The following is an 18,921-nucleotide window of genomic DNA, read 5'->3' on the forward strand; positions in this document are numbered from 1 at the left end:
TTTTCTGTAATAATTCGAGGAAATTGACAAAGTTTCGAAGTACTGTTTCTTGGAAGGTGTTGACATCTGTTGACCTTTCATGAAATTAAAAAAAAAACCACTTTCTGATATTAATATCAGAATAAAAGCAGGGCTCGAAATTATTAAAAATGACATGTGATCAGCTTAAACAATTTACAAGCAAAATGGTTGAAATCGAAAATATTCAACGCTGATATTTTGTTAAAACAATGACGAAACTGACGGTTTTGGCAACAAATAATAGCTTCATTTTGTGTTTGTTTTTACTATAGCAACGGAGTAGCGCATGTGAAAGTGACGTTTCGAGTCGGAAGTTCTTTCCGTGTGTGATATAAGCTTTTTCTGTGATAACAGGCCATTAACTCATTATACGCTCCAGGTGTTTCTGCTTAAGAATGGCGAATTTCTTTCGCTTTGTAATTATGGGACCACCTGGTTCTGGCAAAGGAACTATTTCCTCGCGTATTGTGAAAAGCTTCAGTATGTCGTATGTGGCTAGTGGAGATATTTTAAGAAGTCATATAGCCCAGGCAACTAGTAATTGTTTACTTACTATTAAAATATTTGTAGTTTATCAAAAATTGTGTTTTCAGTTTAAATTAGAATTTCCTTTTGTGTGTATTCATATAAGTTTTTGATTTGTTGGTGATAGTTTTTAGATCAGCACACTAGGTTTCTTAACGGAAGAATTTGTTGACGATAACTAATTTTCTTTCTAAAATGGATCAGATACCTACATGAAATTTTGTTTCATAATAGATATATCGGAGGAATGTTGTAATGTGCGTAGTTATAAAAGATTCATTTTACAAGCATAGATATCAAAAGTGGTAAGATTTTGAATGATTAAAAAATGTGTAGGTTTTTGGATAGCCTTAAATGTACTGGGAACTTTAAACATATCTTTCCAGCAAAAACTATTGCTTGGAATTTTTTAAGCAAATGAAATTTTCCATTGTTGAGACTTAATTTGATTTTTTTTATCAGTTATAGTTTACAGCCTGGTTATGATTTTTTTTTTTTTTTTAAGATTATAGAACTAAAACCACTCCTTTTGGTTTGTTATTTATTATTAATAGATGCTTATAATTTATAATACAGTTCACTAAAACAAATTTACTTTATTAATTCTCCTTTTATTAAACCTCATTTAAATATTTTTATATAAATGCATAATATTAATCTGAGGAATCTGGTATATGCTTTGTATAAAAGGTTTCATAAGAGCTAAAAGGGCTAATATTTTGATCCATAAGGTTTGAAAGGCTCTAATAGTAAAAACTGCAGATTTTTAAAAAGTATAATGACTGATTATAATTGCTGAATAAAAGCTGTTTTTTCATTCTGTATATAAAAAATACAATACTTTTATATATTCTTATGAAAATATGTGTTTATTTTTAAATAATATGATTGAAATATGAACAATTCTTAACTGGTAAAATTTAATTAAAACTAGATTTATTTAAATTTCTGGATTCTGTATGCATGCCTTACATTGTTTACATTATAAGTATGCATTTTTGAGAACAGTCAGAGATTATTTGATATAAAAACAATTAAAGCAAGCTTATTTGAGATTTTTTCCCTTTTATGTACTTTTATATTCACTGCCTCGCTAACCTATCTGTATCTTTAGGATTATATTATGAGGTCTATTAGATTCTATAAAATTGATTTTCTCTTGTAATTTGAGTTATTATTCAAATTGCACTGCCTAGTCTTTATTATCTTTTCATTCTGTCAGTAGCATTTTTTAAATGATTTGAATTTTGAGATTTTCACATGTGTGTGTTTGTTTTATTTCTTTTAATTATTTTATATATATTTGAATTCCTATCTGATTACATAGGGACATTATCTGCATTTAAGCCTTACTTATTTTTTCAGTCAAAGGGAGGGAAGCAAAAAAGTATATTGAAAGTGGGCAGCTGGTACCAGATGATCTTGTAACTAGCCTAATTTTAGAGCAACTGGAATCACTTACCAATTGTAATTGGTTACTGGATGGTAATAAAATAGTTTTTATACCTATTTCTGTTGCTAAATTACAAAATTCTTTTATTGTTCATAGTAAAAACATCAAGAAATTTCTTGTTTAAGTTGTATGAAGTTGTATGTATGTGGGCTCATAATATTTAAAAGTTATATTAAACAGATCATATGCATTGAATATTTTCAGGATAGTATAAATAAACTTTTGTGGACAACATTAATATTTTCAGTCAACATTCTACTAATTACTTTCAAAATACATCTATATTTTTATATTATATTTCTCTAATACATATTGTAACAATTTCTTCTGATATAATATTTATAAATATGTCTTCCCTATGCAAAAATCTAAATTTTAATTTAACCCTCATTTTAATCTTAGTATTTAAAATTATGCAAATATGATTATGTAATTTCAGCATATTTTGTTTCTGAAACCTATAAAGTGATAATTTTTATTTATGAATTAGATTTATTAATGATAATACTTCTAACATGTAACAAAGGGGGGAAAATTGTGATATTATGAAACTTTTAATCCTATTAATGTTTTAATCCATAATAATGTACTTCTATCGTATTCTTTTAAATCCTTCAAAATTGAAGGAACTGAAAGTTGTAGTTTGGAGGGAGAATTTTAGAGAATTAGTACTGTCAGTATTTTTATGCTTTTCATTTTTATCTCGTGTAAATATATTTTGGGTTTATGCATGAAATCGTTATTACAGAAGGATTTTTAATATTGGCAAGATGGAATTTCAAAGACAGAAAATTTAAACTCTTGTAGTTATTACAGATTTAAACCAATGCTTTTTATTTTTAGCATAAATTTAAATACTCTTGATAGTAGGGATGTCAAAAAAATTTTGCATGAATTTTATTGGATTTTTCTTTGACAAGTTCCAACCTAGGACATTCTATAATATCTTAAATTTATTTTAAACTGCGAGTTGCCAGAGATTTTTTTCAATATATTGCTTACTGATTAAAGAAAGAAAAAAATATTATTGATATCTAAACCTCTTATCTATTTATAATTTTAATTATTAATTGGCTTATTTTTTTTAATTTAATTTTATTTTTTGTTTCAAAAAAGAATTTTAGCTGAACATTTAATTACATAAAATATGGATTTGCCAGTGTTGCTCTCAGTTCAATTATATGTTGATTTTATAATGAAATACCTAATAATTACACAGTGGAACACTTAGTCATCAGAAACCCTTTATTCAGGCAGGATAAGCATTTATTAATTTTAAAATATGCTGACCGATTTACTTTTTATTTGTAGGCTTTCCTCGCACTGTGAAACAAGCTGAAGATTTAACAGCAAAGCATGATATTACATTAGCCCTCAGTCTTGCTGTACCTGATGAAGTGATTATTTCCAGATTAAAAGGTCGTTGGTTACACCAATCTAGTGGTCGGATATATAATACAGATTTTAATCCTCCTAAAGTTCCTGTTAGTAAAGTTACTGAACTTCTGCTTATCTGTTTATAAATTTAAAAATTTATGTGCAGTCGTGGGGGGAAAAAAAGGAGCCACAAAGCATTATTCTGCTGCTGATCATTTTATATTAAAATTAAAAATACCATTTTGAAGGTAGTAATAGATACTCATAAATGTTGTGCCTAAAATTTTCGTAAAAAATTATCTACATATTTGAAAATATACAAATTTTGAAATTTCTTATGACAACACTGCTTTTTGATGTGATGAATATATTTCTCATATAAAAATTGCCCAAAGTATGTATTTTGATAAATATATCAGGGTTACAACCAAAGATATGATATTTTCGTTTAAGGGGTCATTTCTGCATTGAAATGTTTCATATTTAGATATTCTTTGGAAGTCGGTAATAATTTTTTTTAATTATATTTTTGTGACACTTTTAAAACATTTGAGAAATTACAATCTAAATCAATTATTACTTCATGCATGGTAAAATATTGATAGTGAAAATTTCTAGTAGAAGTTTCATTCTTTTCCTTAAAGAAGTATTCAAAAGCATTGAAAGTTTTGTTTAAATGGTAACTGAGCTTGAATCACATTTATGCTGAAGACACCAAAATAAGTAATTGTTAAAAATACTATATGGGTGAAAGAAGTAAAATTTTATATATTTTGTTGTTTTAAAAGAAATTGGACTTTATTTTTTAAATTAATGTCTTGCCTATATAAAGAGAGAGAAAGAAATTAACATTTTTATTCCTGAATTTTTTTATTAATATTCTTATCGTCATTGCTTACTACTCATAAATAGACATGAAATGATACATCACTTTATTTTACAAATATATATATAAAAAAAAGAGTGCATTTCATTCACTAATAAATGTAAATCGGTTTTCTGCCATGCTTTGCCAGCAACTTAATGATATATGCAAATGCTTTCTGATTATAAAGGATTTCTATGTATGAAAACACATATATAGGATATATGTGTATTACATATGTGGAAAGGAAACTGCAGAGCATCATGCTAAATATTCATTTATTTATTCTACATATCTTTAATTTCCATCATTGTAGCATTTTTTAAAGCATTCGTCACATATTTTGCTGCTTTTTATAGAAATGTGAAAGCAGGTACACTGATAGAAATAGTTATTGTTTAAGAATAGCAATTATGAAAATAATTTTTCCATTGGATGTCTTTAAGAAATAGTTAGTTTAATGGTCGAAAAATTATATTAGAACAATTTTAATTAAACATAACAAGGTTAATTTAATTAAAATGACTTAAAATTGACTGAAATTTAATAAAATGTATGACTGAAATTTAATAAAATGTAGCATTTATCAATCAAATATATTAAATGGAGTTATAAAACCAATAAAGTTACAAATCTTAATGATATATCTAAATGTAATTTACCAGAAACAAACTAATTATACTTAAAAGCTTGAAAACGGATGCAAATTTAATTTTTGCATTTGTTTTTTAGAATTTGAAATTCTTTTCTAAAGGATATAAGAAAATGCCTTAATTCATAAACAAAATTATTTCACAAATCACGATTGTCCATATAATCGAGGTCAAATCGAAAATATCTGCAAATACTTTAAAGGTCTCTTATAGTCTCGTCTTTGCTCTATATCAAATTCTTTGAAAAAGTAATAACTTAAAAATGAATTTCATTCGAAATTTGGTCTATTATTTTGTAAGAAAACATTTTTGTTTATCAATTGTTATAAAAACTTTACTTTCCAAAAAGTTTATTCATTTCAACATTCAATCGGATTGAAAAAATTTTTAAATTGTATGTAATCCACTTCGGCCCTTCATTTTAAATATTAAGTAAAGAACTTGTAATTTATACGGAGAAAAATAGTATTGAACTAAAAATTTAATCAATATTTCATAAATCAATAAAATTATTTGAAATTCTTCCTTTTCATGTGTGCAGGGAATAAATGTAAAACATATTTTGAATCCAAAAAATTACTATTAAATGCATTATCTAATAATGTTTTGATGCCTACATTTTTTTATTCCATTTATATTTATATACATTGTTATATTAATGACAATTACAACAGATTAATTTTGTGGCTATAAAAAATATTGTGCACTTCAACAAATTTAAACAAGCACAAATTTCCTCTTTTGTTGTTACAGAAAGTGGAATTTGTATTACATTATTAAGATAGTTATAAAGATAAATAATTTGATCAATATGTTTATAAAATCAAATAATTACAAGCCTACAAATTATCATTAGGAAATAAAATTCTCCTTTTTTGCTATAAGATTCTAAGCCAATGAATAAATTTCTAGATTGTCATAAGACTCTCCTCCAGATTTAAAAGTAGTGACTGTAAATAAAATATTATGGCTATAAAAGTCATTTTTTTTTTTTACTTTGATTTCATATTTTTTTGCCACTGACGAAATTTTATTATGTATTCTTAAGTTAAATTGCCACGGAATATGATATTTGATTTGAGAAATGCATGCTTGGTAGCATTTAAATGCCAAATAAAAAGCTGTCAATATCTTGAAATTTATGAATGCTAATGGCCTAAACACATCATTTTGGAGTCCAAACAGAAAATTTAATATAATGAGAAAACTACACTTAGGAATGAGCTATATTTTGTATGTCCGTATGAAATGGCCTTGTCCTTCAATTTATGTCCAAATATAAGTGTTACTATTAAAAAAATTTTTTAACTCTTTTTTTTTTTTTTTTGCTTATTTACTTTTTATTGATAAATATGTGTGCAAAATGTGTAGAATATCTTATGTTATCATAACAAAAAGAGTTTAGATCAATAATTATATTTTTTTATGTATAAAAGTTCAAAATTTCATTAATAATTTTGTTAACATTAGGTTATTATGTTAAAAATTTTGTTAGCTCATAATTTCAAACGAATATAATAAAATTCGAACCTATTCTAATAAAATTTGATTCCCGGGAATAACTTATAATAAAGTTTTGAAATTTGATGAGAAAAACTGGTGAAGCCTTTGGAAATGGTGAGATTTGTTCTTATTTCAATATATACATGAAATTTCTGTTATCAAATTTAAATTCAAAATTTCAAATTCCTTATGAAATTTTTAATTCAAAAATTCTTTAAGCATACATTAATGCCTTTCAAGTTATACCTTATATATAATTCTACTATAAATGATGCCAGAATAGAGCTGAATGGCTTCTTTTTTTTTTATCCATGATTATACATTTCACATTAATGTTGTCAGTGCACAATACTTTTACAAAAATAGCAGTTTAATATTGTCTCCCTGCAACTTGTGATTTAATTGATTAAATTATTGTTGATTTTTAAAATTAGTTTTACGTTTTTAAAGTTAGTTTTTACTCATTACATTTTTTTTTTAATGTTTTATCCAAACACTATACCAAAATCTGTATTAATTGCTTATTAATCATAAAATACTTCTAGTTTGAATTTGTGTTTGTTATAATACACTGTGTTTTCAAAAAGTAAGGAAAAGTCAGGGGGGGAAGTCAGGGGGAAGATAGCAAAATTCATGTTTATTGAAAATTTGAGAAATTTAGCAAAAGATGTTAATTGAACAGTGCTTTATAAATCAGAAACAAAGGAAAAGCAAGACTTCTTTTGTTGTTGTTGTTGTTTTCAAAATACACAGAATGAAAACATCAAAAAGCACAATGCCTGAATGTGATCAGCTTCAATATGAAATGTCACTTCTAATAACTGTATAGGCACATCCGTTGTTCTCTTTGCCTAAAATGATAGTGTTTATTAACATTTGGCTATAAGGCCTATTGCTATGTCTAGGCAGGGCAAAGACCTGAAAGGCTGCATTAAGTGCAGCAATATGTTTTGGCCATCTGAAATGCTCAATTGAATTCAGATTTCAAAAATAATTCGGCCTACCCATAAGCATAAAAATCTCATCATGAAGGTAATTTTTCACCAACCAAGTGCTGCGTAGTCTAGAATTATTGTTTTGTTGATTGAAATAATCACCTATTGCATGAGTGCGTGCGTAATGACATGGTTCACGGAGCTCCTAGCCCCAGATCGAGGGAGGGGGGCTTAATCTCTGGTAGATGAAAGGCTTGCAAAAGACCTGGCTTTCAATAGTGACGTGATCATCTTCGAAGATCCATGGATTCTTTTATATAGTACTTGCAGGAGAGATGGTGGGAGGAGCATGATGAAACTTATTGCATCAGTATTTGGACCATTAGATGGATCAAGAATATTGTCTCTATATTACTGAGGATTAACAGTGCTTTTTGAGTTAATATACAAGTGTATACATATAACTGCTAACTTATATGCACTGAACTCAACACATCTCTTTCAATGTTATGATTGGGATTATAGTAAGTTTTTGGATTCTGCCAAACTTGATTACCTTTCTAAAACTTTGCAAACAAATTCTGAACTCGTTGGAAAAGAATAATAACTTCTGTTGACTTGTGCGCCATATAATATGTGAATGTACCTAAATGAACTTTCATTTTAATGGTATTGTGTAAACAGTACACATATTGCTAGACGTCTCGCATTTAACTCTCCTTTGTGAAGATTTTGCATAAAGTTGTTCTGGATATCAGGTTTCCATAAGAAAAAGTCGGATTGATTAGTGGTGTTAGCATATTATTCTAGTTCTTGAAACCTTAATGGCTGCAAGAACAATTTGCTTGTGTTCCATTGAATGGTAGGAATGTCTTCTGGCATTTCTTCTGACATCTCAAAATTTATATATAAAAGTACGATTCCAGTACCAATCAAATATAATTTTCAATTTTGATTGTATTGTACATTAATATATTTATTTTATTATATTGCATCTTTGTGTCAGACATCAATACCAAAAAACATGTTCTAAACTTTTAGAATATGTTCACCTGAAGGATTTTCTTTAAACGAAGCGTGCTTGGACCCATCCTGATAATTATGGATATTTCGGCTGTTAAAATACCTACTTTAATTGTTACTGGTCCTGCATTGTAGTTCAAGATGGTTCAATCTACTTTCTATTTAGCGGTTCCTAAGCCGATCACCGATGGAGGAACCAAACATAATTGCTGTATATTTCATTTCTTGCAGATGCAGTAATGGCAGTTACATCAATGGCATTGGAGACCTCATTTTGTCTCCAAAAAGCACAGATCCGTATTCTAAGTTAAAAAAAGAAGTGTTTTCAAGGTGTAATGGGAGTAAAAGTCAAGAAATTTGACGCTTACTAGCTGGTGAACAAATGGGACATAGAAAACCATCGGAATTATTTCACGCGAAACCGCAACGCTCAGAACTGCATAACGTAGCCAATTCAATTTTGTTGGAATTATTTTACAGCAATATTTGTTAACGTACAATCAATATTAGCTAGTATTCAACACTTTACGCTCAAAATGCCCGAGAAGTAGCCAACAGCATATTTAATGTAATACCTGTACAGGTTCTTTTATATAACTAAATTATTGTTAACAACAAAGTTTTTTTTTTTTTTTTTTTTTTTTTGTATTGAATATTGTATATTGCACCGTTCTCTTCATCAGCGAGGAAATACTCTGTGGTGTAAGCTATATTATTTTATCTCTTGAAACTTTATTGATTGCAATAACAGTGTGCTTGCGTCCCATTGGATTGCAAAAATTTATTTTGGGATCTCAGAATTTATAAAAAAGAATGATTTCAGTTCGAATAGAGTCTAATTTTCAATTTTGATTTTGTTGGATATTAATAAATATATTTTATTATATTTCATATTTCTTTAAAACATCAACATCACCAAAAATTGATGTAGTGGTTCTGTAAATATCGGTCATCTGCAACACTTGTAATTCTATGTGCCATCTAGAAGCCAATTGTGTTCTTATAAATGAAATCCATGAATTGCTGAAGAGTTCACATTCACTCTTGATCATCTTATCACATCGGATCTGCACCCCTTCTACTCACTCAGTGGCGTGCCATCGTAAATCTTCAAATAATGTCCTTATCTAAAAATTTACTCTAAAATTTCACTATGCAGTTCCTAGTTGCAGAAAATTTAGATTATTTTAAGCTTGCTTTTATTTATGCATCCAATGATGTTAAGCCACAATAGCTCAAACTAAATTTCATATCATACTCTAATGCAACAATTACTCTTGCATATACTGCATAATAGATACAAAAATGTACTGATTTTTGGTGGTGTTATCGCACTTTTTCCGACTTTTCCTTAATGTTTGGAATTCAGTGTATTAAAAATTATTTATAATGAAGCATATATTTAATTTGCAAATTTTATTTTAATGAAAGGAATTTTCAGTTTTTATAGCTATTATTTTATATGATTTAGTATCTTGCGCTTTATTCATAAAAAAAAATAAGTAATGAATTATTACTTATAAGATCATGCATTGCCAGAGTGAATTTGTTCTTTAAGCTAAAAGATGTATCTCTTTTTAATGACTTATTTAATGCTTTGTTTTCCAAATTTTTGGATTTTTAAGATGTACTTTAAAAATGTAACTAAGAAAAATGTTTATAAACTTGATAATGCTTTTCATGAATGTTTTTGCCACGTTTATATTATATCAATATTAATACAGGGTGAATTTGACTTAATATGTCAAGCGAATAATGAAATGAATGAATGACTTAATATGTCAAACGGTAAGAGATAGGAAAGGATTGCCATAATGTTATATGGTCCATATAGGCCTATCATCACTTTTCTTTGGTCAAATTCACCCTGTATTTGAGGAATATGTTGTCTAAAGAAAGTGTCGGTAATTCTGTTAACTTTTTATCATAATTTCTTCATATTCCTACACACAGCCCTGTGTTCTTTGTTCAACTAAAATCAAAATCCTAAGACAGTGTGAAATGAAATTATGAAGATATTTATTTCAAAGCAATGATGCATTTTATTTTCCAATACTAGGAAAGATTATTAAATTGTTTAATATCTAAATTTTTAATATTCGATGAACTTGTCCGCGACAGAACAAATTTAATACTAATTTATAAATGAGTCGGAAACAAGAACTGGAAAAATAATTTATCACTCATATGTCAAAGAAAATAGAGTTCACCACTTGTTCATTATTAAAACAGAAATGTTTGACTTAGGCATCAGATAACTATCATCGTAGGCACATTCTATGGAGATAGGAACAGAAAAAGGAAAGGCATGCTAGATTACATGTTTTTATATTCTGTGGGGTTCTGATGGGAAAAAAGCTTAAGTTAGCAAGATTTGTTGCGATGATCCTTTGGTTAAAAAAAATCGAACCAATGGAAAGTTCCATTTGAATGTAATTTAAACTTGAAATGAAAAGATAATTTTTAATGAAAAGATAAATATGTTACTGCTTTTATTTTACTACAAATGCATATATTTATATTTGATGCCCACATGCTTTATTTAGCATATGTATTTTTTAAACGAAAGGTTTCAAAACATCGGTCTTCAGTTATATTTAAGAATTAAAATTAATTTATTTTGATAACTAAAGAAATTACTTGCCTCTTAATGTATGATTTTTCATTGAAGAACAAAAATTGTTTATTTATTTAAATTTTTTAAGATATTTGATTGCAATATATATATAATATTATGAAATGGGTCGAAATGAAGTTATATGTTTGCAATAATAGCAACTTACTTTAAAGTAAATAGCTTTATTTTGCTACATGAAATCATGCTACTATACTTAGATTAACTGCTTGTTCAGGAACACCATTTGTAGCTCAATATAGAAAAAAAGTGATATCGAAATTTTTCTAATAATAACAACTTAAGATTTCATGTTCACATGATTTATTTTATTTACCTCTAATTTAAAATAATTTCATGTATTATTTTGTGCTCAATTCTAGCATTTCTTATTTTAGGGAATAGATGATGTTACTGGTGAGAAACTCGTACAGAGAGATGATGATAAACCAGATATTGTCTTGACCAGATTGCTTAACTACAGAAAAGGAAATGCTCCTGTTTTGGAATATTTCAGGTGAGATTCATCTGTTATTTTATTTTTATTTTCTCTATTTGTAGAAGAAATTATATGAAATCATATTAAATGTTTTAAAGTGAAAATAAAGTCTTGGGGTCATTAAAATGATCTTCTGTGTACCTGTGTATTATATATCTGAATATATGTCTATTGGGTCAAGTATTACCATTAAGAGGGCAACATTCAATTTCGCGTTTTTATATTAAGCTTGGTTTAAAATAAAGATTAATCTGTCATTATAGGAACTCAGAATAGTTTAATTCTTTTGCGAAATTTTAAGCTTTCTATAAAAACGTAACTCTTTTGTGAAAAGTGAATTTTCCTATCTTGAGGTCAGAGCAATTTTTTCATAATCCTTTTACTTTTTGTTTGGTTGACTTTTCTTGCAAAGAAAACTTATAAATACTCATATATAAAAATTAATTTAATATTTATTTCAAATCTAAAATTTCTTTCATTTTGTCCTCCCAAAAGTTATAATAAATTTCTTTTGATGTTAATTTGATCCTGTATTGAGAATCCAAAATAGAAAGCTATTACACAAATTTAAATCTCAACTTAGCTCTATTGGTTATTCTTTCAGGTTTTTGAAAGCCATCATAGGCGTACCTTTTGAATATTGATGAAGTGTAAGAGATACCCAAATATTTAAATTTTTGCAAACCTACGTAAATTGTAGCTATGTAAGATTTATGAGGAATAGTAGCTGAAGAGTGAAAAAAAGAAGTTCTAAATTTTGTATGATTTTTTATGTCTTAAAAATGTTAGTTTTTAATATAATTCAGTTATAGCAAGGTATTAAGTAAAGAAGTTTTTATGCGTTTAAAATTGTGTGCGTGCGTGCGTGTTTTCTGAAAAAATTCAAATCACTCAAACTCCGACTTCGCTTTAACTTTTTTACTTGTAAGTAACGTGGCTATAATTTTCCTACAGAACCAAAACTTTGTGGTGGCAAATTCATTTTTGGAAACTATACAAATTCGAAATACAGTTACTTGGTTCTTTGTGCTGCACCTAGTGGTCGCGGTGGCCTGGTGGTAAGGTCTCGGCTTCGGATCCGGAGGGTTTCGTGTTCGAGACCAGATTCCACCGAAGAATCGTCGTGTAAGGGGGTCTGTTGCACGTTAAATCCGTCCTGACCAAACGTCCTCCCGCTGGTGTGGTGTGGAGAGGGGGTGCCAGCTCAGGTGTCGTCCTCGTCATCTGACTGCGGTTCAAAATTACGAGGTACGTCCCAAAATAGCCCTAGTGTTGCTTCAAACTGGACGTTAATATAACTAAACTAAACTTTGTGCTGCGCTGACCATGACTTTTAAAAAGAAATCTTGATAGCATAAAAATCCAACTATTTCATTAAAGCCATGAAAAATAAAGATTGTGAAAGACCTTCACCCTGCTTCATCAAATAATGTTATATACAGAGGCGGCTTTAGTGGGGGGGGGGGGACAATTCCTTTCTCTGTCAGTACCCTCTTATTGGGAAAATATTAGTTTCCAATAGTTCCTTGGGAAAAAAAAATACTCAAAGACAAGAATATGTGCCTAAAAATGAAGATAGAGAAGTTCAAATTCAAGATTTAATTGTTTTGAATAAAATGCTTTGGTTATTAAGTCTAAACATACAAATGTATGTATATATTTAGATTTAACACGAGTGATCTAATGTTTGATTCGTGCATTTTTATTACTTTACTAAGAATTACATAAAAGAATAAGTTTGTACATGTATTAGAAGGAAAAAAATCTTCAGCCTTCTTAAAAAAACAAACAATATCATGGTATCTTTTATGAGATTATTGGTCTCAGACTTGGAAACAAATCTGAATTGATGCTACTTCTCGCAATTCTTATTTAAAAATTCTTTTAGATATGATATCGCTAAAAGTTCGTTTTTTGGCATAAATATCAAATATTTTTTATTACTTATTCTAAATTTTAGAAAAGTTTCTTTTATAAAACTATTTGAATTTCGTTTCTATTTTTATTTTATATAGTCTCCATTATAAGAGCATGCATTCGTTCATTTAACATGATATGCCATCCAGCTGCAAACGATACAAAGTTGAATGCATTCTTTGTGCTAGATTCTTTGACACTGATTACGCTAAAAGGTACACGAATATAAAGCATCTAGAATCAATATAATAAAATCAACTAACTCCGGTCTTAGAGATGTGCTTGAAGAAAAGGAAGAATCAGTGGGAAATTATTTCATCAAGTGTTACTCAGTTGAAGACTCTGAAAGATCTTCAGGGTACTGCTATCGAAGATTTTTTTTTTTTCTTTCTGAATTTGGAGGAATTTATAAGAATAAACATTCCATTTATTTATTTTTCGGGTTTCCTCTTGTGCCGACAGCATCTTATAAATTAATTCTTTCCGTATAATTATATATTGTAGAAACATTGTTCACTTTCAACAGAATTAACTAATAAAAAACTTTTTATGAATTTTTGTATTTAGTTATTTTATTAAGTATTTTGTATATGTTATCATTATCCAATATTAAGCATTTATAAATTAATGTAGCACTTTCCATTAATTCATTTATTACTGTAAGTGAAATATTTTATAAGCATTAAAAAGATCCAGACGATTAAGAATTTTTTAAATTCGAATCAAATTCAAAATAATTAAAATCTATGTATTAAAATCTAGAATGAAATATAACTGTAGTTTTTTTAGAATTTGATCTCAGTGCAATTAAATCTCAAAAGACTCATAAAAGAGACTTAAATACTGACAACCTTTTGGTGGTTAGTAAAAGAAATTGAGATAATTTTTTATACAAAATATGCTAGCAAATTTTTATCAATGAGAGAAAAATTAGGATAAATATCTGAATTAAAAAAAGAAGGAAACTTAAGAAGGTGAAAAATTTTGATGAGCTAATTAATATTTAATTGGATTTTATGAAAATGGATTATTATGAGTTATTTTGAAGCTAAATTTATGAAATTGTTCTTGCCCGCCCCTGTTGATAAACTTCTGCCATCGGCTCTGGTTTTAGGCTGCTGGCTCGAATGATTTCAATTCATTTGAAATTGGGTATTCCTTTTGCAGTAAAGGTTCTCTTATTTAATCGATATTGCTTTGCTTTTTTTAACTTATTTTAGATATATTTTACTAAATTATATCGTATGCCTATATCTGAATGATACTTGTGGAACAAATTATTATTTACTACAGTAGTGAAATGCACACAAAAGGTATTGTTTGCTTCTAAAGTCATAATGACTTTTTGAAATTGTATGATCAATTTGTCTCTAATTCTTTCAGTTTTTTTTTTTTTAACCATTTTGTTTCTCTTTCGCCTATTTAGAGAGAAAAACATTCTAAAGGAGTTTGTTGGTAAAGAAACAAATGAAATCTGGCCAAAAGTAAAGATCTGCTTGGAAGAGTATTTTCAAAAGCAGGGGTGATAAAAAGAATGATATTTTCTGCCATACTTATTTTTGACATTTTTTTTTTTTTTTTTCTTTACTCTCTTTATAGAAAATTATTTTTTGTTGTATTATTTTTGAATTGATTATGGTACTTTTATCGCAACATTTGTTTTATCATTTTTGATCTCATACATTTTTAGATCATTAAAAATACAGTACTTAGATAGTTTTAAATTTATATTCTTTCTGGTCATTTTTGATTGTAATGTTAAATTTAGAAAATCCTGTAAAAAAGTGCCATCCATAAGAAATTTTAACTATTGTCTATTTAAATTATTTCTAAGTGAAAGGTGCTTTCAGTTATTTATTATATACTATGGTGTTTGCCTTAAAATCTCTAAAGGCTTCCATTTTTTATACTCTTATTATTATATATTTATACACTCACGAAGTTAACTTTAGATTGTAAAGAAGATAATGGAAAATTTTTGAGAAATGAAAGAACATTAATGAAAATGTTATATTTATTATTGTCCAAAGCACCTCTAACTGGTTGATTTACTTAATAATTTTTACTTAATATTTTATTTAATTTTTATTTAATACTGTTTGTTTCAACACCTAAAGATTCTGCAAATTGCTTCATATTGCCATACCTGAATTGGTGATGAATGTTTTTCGTACTAAGTTTCTGTCATTCTTCCTCAGATTAACTTAAATAAATTTCCAGTCTTTTAAGGATTAAGAAATATTGTAATTAAAACCTGACAACATCATGTTAATCCTATAAAACTTTTATTCATTCAGCATGTAATAAAATTTCTCAAAAAAATGGCAGCATATAAGATTGTGTCATTTCAACTTAAATTTTAAAAATGCTGATAATTTAAATGGAAAGAAAAGACTTATTTTAAGTCCTAAAATCATTCATAATTGAATCATCAAGTTAAAAATCATATTAATACTCTTTTGTAGTTATTATGTATTAACAAACGTAAAATCATTTTTTTTTTCATTTTAATTTTATTGAAAGTGAAATGTGCCCAATTGCTGTGACTTACTGTCGATTGAAAATTTGTAATTTTTTAAATAAAAATAGGATTGACTTACAAAATATTTTTAATAAAATTTTAATTGATTTCGAATATAAAAATTTTAGATTAAAAATATAATTTGTTTTAAATCATGTAACAACTAAATACCCTCTTTCTACTCGAATTAATTTCTTTTTTATGTTAAAGGATAAAAAATGGATTCTTAAAAGGTATGTAACTATTCTGAATATAAAATTCCTCTTTTTTTAGGGGATTTCCTTATAATTATAGAAGATAATTTAGCTCTCTTGATTTTTTTTTCTTTCTTGACTCTCTTTTCTCTACATATTTAACTCTGAGGTTAATCGATTTCCATTTTGTCTCAAGCTTGCTATATCTAAATTGTTTTGCCCATGACATATTGATTTTAAATTTATCTAGGAAATTTCAAAGTTGCCACTAGATATTTTTTTTCAGTTTAATTCAACTCATTCCAATAAATGACAAATAATTGTTTGTATTGTTTTCTATAAATGTATTTGTCTTTTAAGAAGCACAAGTTTGTCTCTATTGTGTTTCGTGTTTTTTGTGCCAAATGTTTGAATGTAGAACAAACCTACTGAAAATTCAAATGACTATGAATTCTGTAAATATATTTCTTTTTAACTTAACCTCTACTTATGTTTCAGAATAAACTCATTAGAAACTAAAAATATTAAACCAATCTAGTTTGATATCAGGATCTAAGGAAATGAATGCGACATTTTAGATTTAAAAAGTACTTTATAAGATTAATATAAAGGAATTCTTTCATAGTATAAATGAATGTTAAAACAAACAGTGCACATTCGATAAGTTGTGATATATTCTCTATGACTATTTCAGTTAGACACATAGGTATCTGAAAATATATGAAGAATAATTAAAATGCTAAATGTTTCTAAAATCTTATTATATTTTCTAGAAATGTAAAAAATTTTCTTATCACAATACATGTTAATTATATCAGTATACCGAATATGAATATTAGTATGACAAGATATATCAATTTGTAATATGGAATAACCGATGAATAATTTTATACAGTTATTACTAATAATACATTTTCAAAATCAACGTGTCTCAAAATGGGCAGAGTTTGTGAATTTGCATTAAATTTTTTAACTAAATCTTCATTATTTGTTTCAATTTAAAAATAGTATTTGGCCTTTTGTAATTTCTTAAATGAAGATATTGAAAAAAATTATCATTAATCATGGATAAAATTTCACTATTCTAAAATATTTCGTTTTAAAGAGGCGAACACGAATTTTTCTTACAAATTTTATTTGAAAAATTTTACTTTGGCTCTTTTGATATGCTAATGATTCTCCTTATTTGAAACATAATTACAGTTGATATTACTGAATGATTTTCATGTTGCCTCTTGAGAATTATTGTGACTATACTTTTAAAAAAATGCATTGATTTATTGATGCAAAATGCACCTAAATGGATCCTTTATCATGAGCAAAAGAGAAAAAATATCTCAATTACTTGCCTCTATTGGTTCATCTAGTATTAGCTGTATACATTCCCTTATGGAAAAAATAGAATTTTCAAACGCTGTTTTCTCCTTTGTGAATGTCGGAATTTTGACACGATGATTCTCAACAGGCTAGTGTAGTTGTATATAAAAAGTATTTAGTTTCCACAAAAGAAAATTATATTTAAATTGCAGTATTTTTTAGTGATATATAAATATTTTTATATGTTATCATCTCAATTTTTTACAGTTTTCTTTATATTTTCAAATCTTAAAATTTCTAACTTGCATGTAGTCTCAGGGGCATATATTCCAATTAAATTTTACCTTGCCTTTAGAGCTCTACAAACTTGTCTTTTATTTCAGGTTTCTATTCTTTTAGTTATAAAAACTATGCTTTTTACGTTTAGCAATTTAATAGTATTATATATTTCCATCTTTTTTATATGTCATATTTTTGAAAATGTTTTTGATGTTTAGCAAAGGGGTATTGTAAAAGAAAGTATTAATTGCATATTTTGTTTCAAGAATTCATTTTCTAACTATATTTTGGCTTATGTACTTAATTTATTTGGCTATGAAATTTAATTATTTATGGCGTTTATTTCAGTATTGAAAAGTATCCATTTATTTAACTCATAGAGATATTTTTTTATTTAAAATTTTATTCCATATTGTTATTTATATATTTAAAATGGTTGTATTGTCGTTGTATCTTGTGATTTGTTATAAAATAATTTGTTAATTATTTCTCTTTCAAAATAATTTATTCTATTTTCAGTATTAATGAAACCATTGCACTTATTGAAGTTTGATCAAACAAAACATTTTTATTCTGGAGGTAAATTATGTCTGCATTTGAATTGTGAACTTATTTATGTTTATTTGTTTTACAGGCTTAATTTACTGTGATTTTAATCATGCATTATTTTAGTACTTAAAAAAAACCCAGCATTATATTTTAATGTATTAAACTGTATTGTCTTTCAGTTTTGTGATACTGTTACATTTCTTGAACTCTTATTTGCTTTTGAAACCTGTATCATCAAGATAATTTTTAAAGGATATGTCATATCATTGTTATATTCTTTAATTACTGTTGAATGAATTATGAAATAAAGGAAACTTTTTGACTCTTTATTTTATCTTGATGAAAGTGTATTAGACTGAATTGTGATATATTAATAGTTTTAACAAAAAGCACAAATAACATCTTGTGAAATTTAGTGGATTTAAAACTTCTTTAAGATTCGACTAGATTCTTGAGATGCTATATATTATACTTATTAATTTTATTTCGATCGTCATTATTTCAAAAATATACTAAATTGGAGATTCAATTGGCTTATGATCTTAGTAATTCTTCATTGCTAATTCACTAGTTTATCTTTTTTTGTGAATTTATTATTCATAAACTTTCTTTTTCAGTTTTGGTTCTGACACTAAATATAAACTTTTTTCAATGTCAGAACATTTCAATCATCAGC

General features: G+C 27.0%; 1 protein-coding gene across 1 annotated transcript; it reads left to right on the forward strand.

Moving 5' to 3' along the window:
- The first annotated feature begins 288 nt into the window (after window positions 1-288).
- LOC129960559 (GTP:AMP phosphotransferase AK3, mitochondrial-like) lies at window positions 289-18,567 on the forward strand. The gene is made up of 5 exons (XM_056074047.1): window positions 289-558; window positions 1,912-2,031; window positions 3,311-3,483; window positions 11,368-11,486; window positions 14,812-18,567. Exons 1-5 carry the CDS (start codon window positions 417-419, stop codon window positions 14,909-14,911), a joined length of 654 nt encoding a protein of 217 aa, XP_055930022.1. The 5' UTR covers window positions 289-416; the 3' UTR covers window positions 14,912-18,567.
- Window positions 18,568-18,921: the final 354 nt, after the last annotated feature.

Source organism: Argiope bruennichi, chromosome X2 (genome assembly GCF_947563725.1).
Source record: "Argiope bruennichi chromosome X2, qqArgBrue1.1, whole genome shotgun sequence".
Lineage (NCBI taxonomy): Eukaryota > Metazoa > Arthropoda > Arachnida > Araneae > Araneidae > Argiope > Argiope bruennichi.

Coding starts and splice junctions, on each gene's coding strand:
- LOC129960559 (XM_056074047.1), top strand. CDS start 417: ATGGCGAATTTCTTTCGCTTTGTAATTATGGGACCACCTGGTTCTGGC. Junction 559..1,911: donor TCATATAGCCCAGGCAACTA/GTAATTGTTTAC, acceptor TTATTTTTTCAG/TCAAAGGGAGGGAAGCAAAA. Junction 2,032..3,310: donor TTGTAATTGGTTACTGGATG/GTAATAAAATAG, acceptor TTTTATTTGTAG/GCTTTCCTCGCACTGTGAAA.